At 42.5% G+C, this 14,132-nt stretch overlaps 1 protein-coding gene across 1 annotated transcript in view; it reads right to left on the bottom strand.

Moving 5' to 3' along the window:
- TMTC4 (transmembrane O-mannosyltransferase targeting cadherins 4) overlaps positions 1-14,132 on the bottom strand; it is an 83,177-nt gene that overhangs the window by 18,307 nt on the left and 50,738 nt on the right. The window contains exons 5-12 of the mRNA XM_023738527.1: positions 13,551-13,643; positions 13,157-13,321; positions 11,637-11,839; positions 10,207-10,378; positions 9,582-9,713; positions 2,009-2,088; positions 1,717-1,824; positions 1,463-1,604 (exon numbers count right to left, since the gene is read on the bottom strand). Of these exons, the coding sequence (XP_023594295.1) occupies positions 1,463-1,604; positions 1,717-1,824; positions 2,009-2,088; positions 9,582-9,713; positions 10,207-10,378; positions 11,637-11,839; positions 13,157-13,321; positions 13,551-13,643 (1,095 nt within the window). The remainder of the gene's footprint in view (positions 1-1,462; positions 1,605-1,716; positions 1,825-2,008; positions 2,089-9,581; positions 9,714-10,206; positions 10,379-11,636; positions 11,840-13,156; positions 13,322-13,550; positions 13,644-14,132) is intronic.

The raw sequence follows: 14,132 nt of genomic DNA on the forward strand, positions 1-14,132 counted from the left end.
TAAGTGGAGGCTTGTGTGTTGCTGTGATGCTGAACAGGTCTCAGCAGAGCTTCCACACACTAAGATGGATTGGAAGAAAGGCCTGCAGATCTACTTCCAGCAATCAGCCAACGAAAACCCGACAGATGACAACTGTCAGATCCGCAACTGATCACAAGGGTGGGCCAAGATCCGGCAGCACTGCATTACGTTGCGCATGGGGTCTCTATGAATCGGGGCCGACTCACGGGCAGCTAATGACAACAACATATCTATTTGGTTTCTTAAAACAAAATCAAAGTGTTGGTTGAAGGGCGTGGATAGGCACTCTTGATTAAAGAATTTTGCTGTTTGTATGCAGGCTCATTTTCTTTGTCAAGAAAATCAAAGGAGCAGTTCCCTTGAGGAAGGAGAATACAGACGGACGGGAAGCTCAGAAATCACATGATGGGTTTGTTTTCTTAATCTTCATTTTTAGTCAATACATGCTTTAAAAACAGAGAAACTGATGTTTAGCAGGAAGTTACTCCTTGAAGTATTGTTTTACTGGGCTCAAGGGACTTATTTTTTTAAACTTATTCCTTAGTTTAACTTACTACTTTTGTGATCTCTTTTTTTTATTGTACTTTAGATGAAGTTCTACAGAACAAAACAGTACACTAGTAAACAGTTAATACACATATTATTTTGTGACATTGGTTACGACCCCCACAACATGTCAACACTCTTCCCTTCTCGACCTTGAGTTCCCCATTACCAGCTTTCCTGTCTCCTCCTGCCTTCCAGTCCTTGCCCCTGGGCTGCTGCGCCCCTTTAGTCTCATTGTTTTATGGGCCTGTCTGATCTTTGGCTGAAGGGTGAACCTCAGGAGTGACTTCATTACTGAGCTAAAAGGGTGTCTGGGGGCCATACTCTTGGGGTTTCTCCAGTCTCTGTCTGACCAGTAAGTCTGGTCTTTTTCTTTTGTGAGTTAGAATTTTGTTCTACATTTTTCTCCAGCTCTGTCTGGGATCCTGTATTGTGATCCCTGTCAGAGCAGTCGGTGGTGGGAGCCAGGCACCATCTAGTTGTGCTGGGCTCAGTCTGGTAGAGGCTGTAGTACTTGTGGTCCATCAGTCATTTAGACTAATCTTTCCCTTGTGTCTTTGGTTTTCTTCATTCTCCCCTGCTCCAGACTTGGTGAGACCAGTGGAGTATCTTAGATGGCTGCTCATAAGCTTTTAAGATCCCAGATGCTACTCACTACTTTTGTGATCTCTTAAGTACGATTAATTCGAGTTGGACTGCTCTCTAATAAAAGAGCTTAAAAAAAAAAAAACTACATATAAAGAAACCAAACAGCAACCTTTATATGAGATAAACATATGTGACAGTACTTTATAAAATGTAGAGTGCTAGATGTGTTACTACCGCCATTTTTATTCTAAACAATGGGAAAAAAAACATCTTTCCATCCACAGCCACAAGAGCACTGTCAGCTCACCAAACGCCCGAGGTTGTAGTAACAATCTGGGTATTTTCGTCTGTGTTTAATTGCTGTCCGGTAACTTTGTTCCGCTTCTTCAAACCGCTTCAGGCTGTTCTGCACTATACCTAAATTCATCCATGCAGCAGCAAAGTCTGGCCTAGCAGAGCATTTAAAAAAAAAAAAGATAAACAAGAAAAAGAAAGACTTAGACCAGGGAATGCAGGAACCAGTCTCTCTGTCACTAGCATACTTGTAAAAACAATGCTTACTGTATTTGTACAGCCAAAGACAGCAGCTCCTCAGCTTCCTGTAGCTCATTCCTTTCTTTTAAGATGTTTCCCAGATTATTCATGGCATGAACATACTTGGGATTTAATCTGGAAGTGGAGAGAGAGAAACCAAGCTGGCCGTCAATGCTTGGCAGTTTTCACTACTCTCAGGAACTGGCAAAGCTGTCTTAAAGGTGGGCCCTTAAAGGGGACAGGGTTTTAATCTTAGGAAGTCAAAACATTATGTGAATAGAAATGACATTTCTTATGTGAGACAATATGCGTGCAGTACCTTACAGCTTCCCTGTAATAGCGGATGGCAGCTGTTTGGTTGCCATTATCAGCCAGGTTTTTGCCAACGTTGTAGTGAACCTGGAAATGCAGATAACAATTTGGCTGTCAGCAGGTAACTTTGTTTGTCCAGAGTCTGGGTACCTAGCACACTTTCTAACTGAAGACAACAGGTATTAAATAAAAAAAAAATCACCCACCAGAGCCTCGGCTAAAATCCTACAGAGGGTAGGCCTGGGGCTTCCTTGTACTTTAATTGCCCACCCTGTCAGAAAAGATTAGAAGAAAGGGAGGTGACAAGCAGATAGTATGACTAAAGTATGATAAGAGAAGTCACTAAAGAACTCACCAGAGAAAACTGGAAAATTTAAAAATTGGGTTGTTTTACTACTGTTGTTGAAGTTGTGTGCCGTCGAGTAGATTCTGACTCATAGCGACCCCAAAGGACAGAGCAGAACTGCCCCATAGGGTTTCCTAGGCTGTAATCCTTATGGGAGCAGATCACCAGGTCTTTTCTCCCACAGAGCCACTGGTGAGTTCTAGCTGTTGACCTTTCTGTTAGCAGCTAAGCACTTAACTATTGTGCCACCAGGGCTCCTTATTTTTTCTACTAAACCCTCAAATTCTCTTCTGCTACATACTACTACTACTACCCTGTTAGAGTTAAAATAACCAAAGTCCAATCACACATAAACAACCAGCCTGCCCACTCATTTTAAACAAATGCAGCCCTTTCTTGGAGGACACCTTTCTCGTGTACTATTGTAAGCGTTTTACTTCATAGCTAATAACACACTCCCTCCTTCATTCCTTCAGGAAATGGCTGGATGCCCACTGGGGCGCTGAGCACTGGGCTATCAGCTAGATTTACATTTACAACCGTGAGCAAAGCCCTGCAGATCCCCTGCAGATTCCGAGGGCTCTGAAGGAAGGGGAATCGCTGGGGCTGGTTTGAGGGACTCAGGGAAGGCTGTCCTTAAGAAGGCACCTGGGGCTGAGACCGGAAGGGGTGTTCCTAGGGAAAGGGGTTGCAGGTGGAGTAAGAGTGTCCCAGGCGAAGGAGGCAACACGAGCAGAGCGCCTAGGCCGGGAGGAAGCCTGATGCATCTGAGCAACTACAAGGAGCCCACGTCTCTGGGGTGCAGAGGGCGAAGGAGAGGAGGGCCGGCGAGCTCGGGTGCAGCAGGCCGTGCAGAGAATCACGAGCAGCGGCAGGAGCCTTTGTCTTTGCCCTAAATATGATGGAAGGCCCCTGCAAGGTTTGTAAGGCAGGAGTAGGGAGCTGGCGGAGAGGCATCATCAGATTTACATTTATTAAAAATAAATCATCCTGGCTGCACTGCAGAAAACAGATGTGAGTGGGTTAGAAGCAGCTACTAGGAGTCCAGTGAGAGGTTAGGCTGCAGTCCAGGGATACCACAGGTGGACGAGGGTGGTGATGAAAGAAGTGGAGGAATGTGAGGGATATGCAGGAAGGAAAAAAAAAATCACAGAAATCGGCCACGTATTCGATATGAGGGTGGAGGAGTGTGTCCAGAATGAATTTGAGGTTTCTAACTTTCAGACCACCACCTGTCTGTCAGTCTATTGTACTGTGGTGGCTTGTGTGTTGCTATGATGCTGGAAGCTATGCCACCAGTATTTCAAATAGCAGCAGCGTCACCCATGGTGGACAGGTTTCCGTGGAGCTTCCAGACTAAGACAGATGAGGAAGAAAAGGTCTAGTGATCTACTGCTGACAATTAGCCAACGAAAGCCCTATGGATCACAACAGAATACCATTCGATACAGTGCTGGAAGATGAGCCTCCCAGGCTGGAAGGCACTCAAAATACACAGTGACTGCAACAGTGGACTCAAGCACACCAACGATCATGAAGACAGCGCAGGACTGGGCAACATTTTGTTATGTTGTACACGGGCTTGCCCTGAGTCAGAGCCGACTGGACAGCAACGAGCAACGACAAGTTTCAGAACTAAATGGGTGGCAATGGCTTTTAAGGGCTGTAACTGTGATCAGGGAGGGCGCCAAGAATCATGCTGATCTGAAGTCCTCTGAGAAGTCCTGTAGAGAGACGAGGGGGACCACCCGAGCTCAGGAGAAGAGCAGGCTAGTTGTTCCCAGGGCACGCTGGGATGTGCACACGGCAAGCCCAGGGTGGGTGTGATCGCCCAGAGAGCAAGCGGGCACAGCAGTAGTAACTCCTCTGAACCCGTAACCTCGTTTTACTTTTCTAATCAAACTAAAGGAGCCCTGGTGGTGCAGTGGTTAAGAGCTTTGCTGCTAACCAAAAGGTTGGCAGTTCAAATCCACCAGCCCCTGCTTGGAAACCCTCTGGGGCAGTTCTACTCTGTCCTATAGGGTCGCTATAAATCAGAACCAACTTGACGGCACGTAACAACAATAACAAGCAAACTAAAAGCAGAAGAAACCCAGAGGGAATGAAGTAATGCACAGGGAGACTGAGGAGAGCACTAAAACTGACTGAAGGAAGAGGGTGGTAGAGGAGACTAGAAGAAAACAGGACACAGAGCTGCAAGGCTACCAGAAATTCAGGTAATCTTAACGCGCATGCACCTGGAAGGCCAAATGATGGCATTTTCTCAACTGGACTTTGGCTCAGAATAAACTGCAAAGAAAGTAGCTGGGACCAGAACTAAGAACGGGGCAGTGAGACTACATACTCAGGAGGACTAGAATCAAAAGTTATGTATCAATACACAAAAACCTCCTTCTGCGGCCTTATGATGCAAAGGCCAACAGCAGTCTTAGAGGAGATGAGGTTAAGGATGCTCATGAAACTAGCTACAGTAAGAGTGACTACTAACAGTAATGGTAATACTGGTAGCTGGCACGTGCTGGTGTTGCCTATATGCCAGGGGCAGCGTTTGGCACCATATCCGCCCCATCTCTCCTCCTCACAACCCTGCGAGGGAGCTGCTATGATCTTCCCTTCCGAGTTGATCAACTGCTTTGACTTCTTAAACATCTGCATGTGAACCCAGGCTCCAATGCCTGTGGTTCTTCTCACTATAACATGCCCGTTCATTAAGCTACTGTGTGGAGATGGGGCAGCTACTGGAGGGAACGTCTAGATCCACTCATTCATACCATTTTTTTTCCCTTAAAGTAAAACAATGTTGCTTGTAGTGAAATACAGTAATGGTTTAAACACATTCAACTCACAATACCTCTGAACAGTGCCTCAAAGCTACCTCTGAAAATATAATTATATTCTGCCTTATCAATCTTAACCTACAATTATAGCCCTACTTCAAAAATACTAATATGCCTGAAAGGGTATGGTCATTCTTTAAGCACATATGTTAACAGAGATATTTCTAACTTGCCAATTTTAAAGTATATTCACTTATGTTTACCTAATCTGACAAAAAGAATCACAAGCTGGGGAATCACAGGTGATATAAATACACACGACTGTGCACCACACCGTATAAACTTTCTGAACCAAATTATTGTCCATTAATAGGTATTTAAAAAAAAACAAAAACATTGCCGTTGAGTCAATTCTGACACATAGTGACCCCATAGGACAGAGTAGAACTGCCCTATAGGGCTTCTAAGGAGTGGCTGGTGAATTCAAACTGCCAACCTTTTGGTTAGCAGCAGAGCCCTTAACCACTGCGCCACCAGGGCTCCTGGCACTAGCATCTTCAAATTATAGCTCAGAAGAGGCTCAATTAATGCTATCACCAGAGCACACACTTTTTAAAAGCGGGCTCTTAATGGTTAGGGTTTGTGCTCCCCAACCCCCAGCCTGGATATATGACTTCACCTCCCCTCTCATGACAAACGAAAGGAAGGCAGGAGAATCCGACTTCCCAGCGTTGTCCTTGCGGTGGCAAGAATACAAACACAGCTTGGAGATACAGACTTCAACAGGACTGCCGCCTCTCCCACCCCAAGCTCCTGCTGCTTCCCTTTGTTACAGGAAATACTGTTGTCTCAGTAAAAAGCTCAGACAAAGAGTTCAACTGCCCTCTGCAGTACAGACACTGTTCTCTTCTCCACCCAGACCAGAAGACCGAGGGAGAAAGATCGGCCACTCTGGAAATATAAACTGTGGTTACCGAAACGGAACAAGTTAAAAATTGGATACAGCCCTAGCAGGCAAGCTTTCTGTAATTAAGAATTGGTAAACAGGTGTATTCAGAGGTCAGCTTTAAGCTACGGCTTATAGAGGGAATTATTTGAATAGAAAATAGCTGCCTAGGTAACCCCTTGTTAAACAAACAAACAAACCCCTTAAAATCCAATACTTAAAATGGTGTTTAAAGAATGAGTGACTTTTGTTTCTGTGGGATGTAAAAGACTGAAAAAGCCTGATTATTCTTCCATTTTCCCTCTAGCCTTTGTGATTCACAAGCACAGGAAAGCAGAAGATAAAAACAACCAGTGCATGAGTGGCATCTGGGGTCTTAAAAGCTTGCAAGTGGCCATCTAAGATGCATCAATTGGTCCCACCCACCTGGAGTAAAGGAGAATTAAGAACACCAAAGACACAAGGAAAGTAGTAGCCCAAGAGATAGAAAGGGCCACATAAACCAGAGACTTCATCAGCCTGAGACCAGAAGAACTAGATGGTGCCCGGCTACCACCAATGACCGCCCTGACAGGGAATACAACAGAGAGCCCCTGATGGAGCAGGAGAAAGGTGGGGTGCAGAACTCAAATTCTAGTAAGAAGACCAGACTTAATGGTCTGACTGAGACTGGAGGAACCCTGGAAGCATGGCCCCCGGATTCTCTATCAGTCCAGAACTAAAACAATTTCCGAGGCCAACTCTTCAGACAGGGATTGGACTGGACTGTGGGACATAAAGTGATACTCGTGACGAGTGTGCCTCTTAGCTCAAGGAGATAAAAGAGACTAAATGGGCAGCTTCTGTCCGGAGGTGAGATGGGAAGGCAGAGAGGGTTAGGAGCTGGTTGAATGGACATGGGGAATCGGGTGGAAAGAAGGCATGTGCCGTCACAGTATGGGGAGAGCAATTAGGGTCACATAACAATGTACGTATAAGTTTTTGTATGGGAAAAAATTTTAAAAAAATTAAAAAAACAACCAGTGCAGCCCAATAACACCTGGGTGCAAGTGAAGTAAAAGAATCACTAACGAAATGCATGACTAACACCAGCACTAAAACCAGTTTGCTAGCTGCAAATGTTCTGCCAATATTTGATATTAAACTTAAAAAAAAATTAAGCACATAAAAATTCTGTAATTCATCCTGGGTCATTCCTTAAGTGAGAGCTCACTGCGGTACAGGATCTTCTTCATTGTTAGGAGAATTTAGAATTGTATTACAGAGCTGATACTAACTGCAACATACTTTCAAGCCTCAAAATGAAAATGAAGTATAAATATAACTAGACACTTGGTGTCAAGTATCACAGAGGGCTCAATGAATTGAACTCCCCATCCGGTTCAATTCAATAGCTGATACTGAGTATCTACGTATGTAAGACATTGTGGGTAATTCAAATGCAGCCCAAGCACAGGTACTACCGACATGGATACTGGCAATCTTTTGAAAAAGATGAGTCTTGGTTTGTAAATCTGGGCCTAATTTACAGCTAGTTGCCAGTTGCTTAGGAGCCCTAACTGCACAGTGGTTAAGAGCTATGGCTGCTAACCAAAAGGTCGGCAGTTCGAATCCACCAGCCGCTTCTTGGAAACCCTATGGGACAGTTCTACTTTGTTGACTAGATGGCAAGGGGTTTGGTTTGGTTTGCCAATTGCTCGCTTAATACTGAAGGACTATCAAGTGGAGACCGTTCAGAAAATGTTTCTGCTGCAATGGGGTTGAACAAAACTGTAATCTTCCTAAATGTGATCTCTTCCCTGAGCTCAGCCTAGCTTTATACCTATCTTGTTTACACTAAACTGCACCACCGTGAACAGTTCTTGGAAAGGACTATCACCACTGGGTGTGTTTCGAAGATGAGGTCTTGTATGTATGCCTTAAATTTAAAAAGAGAAAATGACACACATATGTAATAAGTGTGTGTATGCACATGTGTGCATACTCTGTGTTTTCTAGCCTATAACACGTGAAATTATTCACTGGGGCAGAAGGCTCAGGCATCACACATGTCCCTTTAACCCCTCATTTACTAGAGTAACCTGGGGTCCAGCACCATACCAGTCTAGTGCAGCTACCTCAATTACTAGCTTATATAATGTCAGTTTAATCTTCCCATGCCTCAGTTTCTCCCATCTGGAGACATAAAATAATACCCTCTCTCTAAAGGCCTCAGAGAGAGAGGATAATGGAGATTAATTATAGAGCCTCAACAGAGAAATCTGAATTTCTTGTGGGGAAGAACTATATAAATAGAAGGGGTAATAACTCCTATTCAGACAGAAAAGTAAAAATAAAGCAAGTCTCCTAACATTTATGAAATTAAATCACAGGCAATTTATATTTAGTGGCATAAAAAAAAGTGACAGGTCAGCAAAATCAAATTAAAGATAAAACTTAGAAGTAACTCTCTCCTTTATCTGTCTTCTAACTACAAGACAGGAACAAGATTTTTTACTATAAGAAAAAGACAAACAAGGAGTCGGCACTTTTTATACTAGTCTTAACTTCAGGGCCACAATAAGAATCAACTGTTCATTAGATTTGTTTACTTATTCTTGCCTGAAATCACTGCTTTTCTTTATATATAGAACGTGAAAATGAGATGGAACCCCAGAGAGCTTTTTTTTTTTTACCCCAGAAGATCACATGTAACCATCCTAGACACCTCCAATTTTGATAATCCAAGAGAGAGTGTATCATTATTTGGTAATAATAATTTACACTAACAGAAAATTTCTCTAACTTAAATCCCTCTCCCCTCTTTCGAGCAAACAGCATTCCCTTCCTGTCATTTAGCAATCGTGAAGATGGGACAGGACTGGGCAACATCTCGTTCTGTTAGATAAGGTTGTCATGAGTCAGCACAGACTCAACAGCAACTAACAAGACGCTGTCACTTAATGTGACAACAAGAATAAAATGGGCCTAAGAAGGCTAATGTTTCTTGAGCATCTACTATGTGCTAAAATACCATGTTAGGACACTTTTGATGTAGTGTTTTGTTAAGCTCTCACAACAAACCCAGGAGACAGGTATTATCTCCATGTTACAGATAAAGGTACTAAAAGTTCAAAAAAGTTTAGTTTTACCCAAAGAGACAGAGCTGGTAAATGAACAGCTTGGATTCATCAAGAATCCAAGTGAAATAAATTTCTATCAGACTGCTTCAATAAAAACCACCCTTGCCACCACTTTACAGGGTGAATGACTTAACTGGAACATGGATAAGACATTGTTTAAGTAATCTGCTGTTTCACTGGTAATATCTGACTTAATCTTTCTTTTGAATCACTGTGGAAAAGTGGAACTTTAATGAATCTTATCAAAATCATTAAACAACAACAACATAGAAAAACAAAGTATTTGGTCATGGTCTTGTGCCAGATTCTGTATGAAGGTAGACATTCAGACGCTGAACTTAAAACATGACCTAGTAGTCTTTATAAAAGCAATATGGCAATCTACGTACCTTAGCGTTGAGAGGACACACAGACAGGGCACTTCTAAAAAGCTGTTCTTCAGTCCGCCACTCACTGCAACGAACTATGCATCTCAGCATGTTTATGGATAAAATTCCGAGCATGAGAGCAGCAATTAGCTTCTTAAGAACAGAGAGACATGGTAGATATCATTAGTTAAAATCCATCCAACAATTTTGGTCATAAATGGCACCAAAAGAAAAAGAAAAAACTAAATCAACTGCTGTCAAGTCAATTCTGATTTCATGGTGACCCCATATGTGTCAGAGTATAACTGTGCTCTATAGGGTTTTCGATGGCTGATTTTTCAGAAGTAGGTCGCCAGGCCTTTCTTTTGAGATGACTCTGGGTAGACCGGAGCCCTGGCTGTGCAGTGGTTAAGAGCTTGGCTGCTAATCAAAAGGTTTACAGTTCGAATCCACCAGCCGCTCCTTGGAAAACTAATGGCGCAGTTCTGCTCTGTTCTATAGGGTCGCTATGAGTTGGAATCGACTCGATGGAAACGGGTTTGGTTTGGTTTTGGTCTGAGTGGATTCGAACCACCAACCTTTCAGTTAGTAGCTAAACTCTTAACTGTTTGCACCACCTTAAATGGCACCGCCCTTGGGTCATTACCTTTTTCTTAGCATGTTTACTCAGAGCTCCGAATCCGAAGGTCAGCAGCACACAGAACCCAACACTGGGGAGGTAGAGAACTCTCTCTGCGACCACAAACCCCACTCGGAAGAACAGGTTACTTGCAGGAAGAAAGGGGATAACGAGAAATCCCAGGCCCAATGTAAGGATCCTGGAAAATGAAAAATATTTAAAACGGCTATTCTTAGACTTCGCAAGAAGAGGTCCTATTCAACATTAAATTAATGATAAAGACCTTTTTCTCTGCCATGCCTTCAGCTGAGAAAAGGTATCGTTAAGCCCCCCAAAAATGTCACGAGTAGAGGGGGTTTGGCCTGGCAGAACTGGGACAAAACATAAACATATTACTAGGGCATTTATCATCGAGCATATGGATAAAACTTACAAGTCACATCACTAAAGTTAGAAGGATGACATTTGTGCGTCCTTACTAACTCACCTACTCCGCACTGAATAGCTCAATGGATATTAGGCCCAAAGAGTGAAATGTAGTTTCCATAGAAAAAAATGTATTCTCCTTCCCAACCCCAACTTAACAAAAAAATAATAACTAGTTTAAACTTTATAAAATCTGAAATAAACAAATATCATTTTTGGTTGTCAGACCACCACAACTTTGAATCAAGCAAAACGAAAGCTGAGTATTAAACTGCTTCTGGAACTAGTCAATGATTTCCAGGGTCCCCAGATAATGCAAGAGGATAGATTAAGAAGCCAAGTCAAATCTGGAGGCTATTTCCTGGGCCTTGTGCCCAAAGTTTCTTTTTTTTATCCTATTTCACTTACATAAGTAAACTGGGACTAAAGTCTGTTGTCCTTTAGAATTACGAACCAATTTAAGACACAGGTAAACTCAGAACTTAATTTAGTTTGAGAAATTACTAATTTAATTCCATAAACATTTAGGCTTATATAAAATAATCTCAGTCTTCTTTTTCATAAAGCACCTTTGTTCCCCACCCCCGTTTTTTTTTGGCGAGAAAGAATGGTCTCTTTGGGGCAGCAGCTAATTGTGCACCAAACACAAGGAGCCATGAGAGCATCCACTGGGGTTTTCTGAAAGAGAATTGTGAACTAATGGGCACAACGCACAGCAATTACATCCTTTGCTCTGACTATACTCTTTACCACCTACAGTGAAAAGGATCTCAAAATGCTACTCTCTGGGGGGAAGGGCGGGGAGATGAAGCCATCCCCCGTACCCGCCTCCTCCAAGTCCACTCCCCACTAGCTGTAGCTAGGCAATGGACTTCTAATGGATAGAACTGATCCTAGCCATAAATATGTATTTGAAAGAAACATTCTTAGACATGAATGCCACAGAATCATTAAAATGATCGGTGCTGGATTTAGCAAAATGCTTCTGACTCAACCCTGTGTGCAAGTTAAAACTCGGCGCTGCCTCTTACCTTCTCCTGTGGCTGTCTTCAGAGCACAGGGCTTGGCACAGGAGGCCGATCAGGCAGAACCACAGAGCTGCTGGTACAATTAGTCTCCAGTCACCGGCTGACTTAATGAGGGGGATGCAGCCCATTGACCAATCAAAACACAGCCACCAGGGACACAGCAGCAGCCACGCATTCAGTGAATAGTAGTAATTATAGTTGATGGCCTGCCAGTCAAAAGGAAAACAAACATTTATTTGACAGTGAACTTGAAAAAAATACCTATATACATATCCTATTTCACTTTTGAAGCACTCAGAGGCTTCATATAAAACGTTGCCTAGCTTTGTATTGGGTATGGGGCTCTCATTTGGAATTTATTAAATGCACTCGATTTTAATAGAAATAGAGCAAAGCCAACAGACCAGGCTATCCATGTTACATTTTTGGTCAAACTATGCTCCATTTACTCAGTAATGCCCCAAGTCTGCAACTCAGGAAATCGGAGGCCCAGGGGTCACCTATGTCCCTAATCACATAAGAACGTGGTTCTGCGGTCATTCTCTTGATTTCTGTTTCTATGAAACACACCGCTAAGAACTTGCAGCTTGACACCCTTGCCTTTAGAAAAAGCAAATTTAAAGAATAAAGAGAGTCTTGATGTTGCTAGACTTTTAGAAACGCAACTGATACTGTTGAATTTTGTCTTAACCCAGCCACATCAGTTTCCTTTATAACAAAAGCAATGGGGTTAGGAGACAAGGTAACAAGGCAGGTGGGAAATCTGACCTTAGAAGGAACCACCCCTCCTGCAGTTACAAAAGATACACAGGGAGTTTACACCATCTCAATCCCTAGTGATAAAAACCTGGTTTCTCAATGGAACACTCCTCAGCCATAAAGAGAAACGCAGTCCTGATCCAGGCTACAACATGCATGAACCGTGAAAACATTATGCTGGGTGAAATAAGTCAATCACAAAAGGGCAAGTACTGCAAGATCTCACTTATATGAAATAACAAGAATAGGCAAATGTATCGAAACCAATCCTAGTGGTCACCAGGGGCAGCAGGGAGGAGAAAGGGGGGAGCCATTGTTTGGGAACCAGTGGGTTTTTGTTTAAGGTGATGGGAAAGTTGTCATCAATAGATGATGGTTCCACAACATGGTTAGTGTAACTGATGTCACTAAATTGTACATCTGAAAAACGCTGAATTGACAAATGTTGTGTTTTATATACATATATATATATGTACGTGTGTGTCTGTATATATGTATATACATATATACATGCATATATATATATACACACACATACATATATATATGTATATATACAAATTTTTTTTTTTTACAATAAAAAGAAAACAAAATCCTGGTTTCATCCTAGAATAATCCTTAGTAATAGCAAATAACAATGGAAACACCCCATTTATTAAAGATTTTGTGGGTGGTGGGGACTTGAGATGAGGAGGAGGGATGAAGGATCCGGGAATGCAGTGGGGAAAGAAAACAATCCAAAGGGGAAGAGGTCCAGAACTCACCCTGACCAGCACACTGTCGGCAAAGGAGGCTGGGTTGTCCACCTCCGTAAACGCTGGCGGGCCGGTGCCCATGATTTTCCAACGTATGTAGAGCATAACTGCTCCCCCCGAGGCCAGGAGAGTCATTCTGAAGAGGAGACCCCCATTCCTGAGCACCCCAAAGTTCTGGAAGGAAACCGCAGAGCCACTGACATCACAGGTTTTCAAATATAACGGTGGCCAAGCCAGGTACAAACGTACAGCAATTCTACCCCAACGACTTTGACATTGTGCTTTAAAGGGCTGGCTATTTTTGAATTCAAAAGCACAAGACATACTTTGAAAATGGCATTTAAAATCAGCTGGTACTTGACATTTTTGATGTCTGGGCTGGAGACAAAAAGTATATACTCACCTCTAATGACTTGTCTTTATGTAGTACCTTCTGGACCATTTCCAGGATATTTAATTTCCCTATCACCAGGATGTCAAATACTGCATTCAAACCCTAAGAAAGCAAAGCAAGGCAATCAAGGGTGGGAAAGCTGAACTCTAATTTGGTAGCAATCATACTTCACAATTTTTCCGAAAAATCTGAATCTAGATAAATGGAATCGATCAGATAATCACAGAAGACCTCTTCAGCTCTAAAAAGAATTCTATGTTTCTATGAAATCACTTCATGGTAATATAGTATATCAAAGTTATTATCTAGTAATTCTCCGTTAGTAATAATTTTATAATATGCATATAACACTACAGTAAGATTCAGTACAGCTAGGAATTTGGGTTTCCCAGGAACGAATTCCCTAGAGGTGCCTGTCCTCTTGCTCAACCCTATAAGCGCCTGTTCTTCCTTCCCTCCCCCCTTTTTTTGATAACTATAAAACACTCCTTTAGTTCATGTAATAGAATAGCTACCTAGGAAGTAATTATGCCTAAGAAGGGATAAAAGCAGCCATCAACCTCTATAAATCCAGCCACACATGTAATTAAA

The sequence above is a fragment of the Trichechus manatus genome, unplaced genomic scaffold (assembly GCF_000243295.1).
Source record: "Trichechus manatus latirostris isolate Lorelei unplaced genomic scaffold, TriManLat1.0 scaffold00118, whole genome shotgun sequence".
NCBI classification, from domain to species: Eukaryota; Metazoa; Chordata; class Mammalia; order Sirenia; family Trichechidae; genus Trichechus; species Trichechus manatus.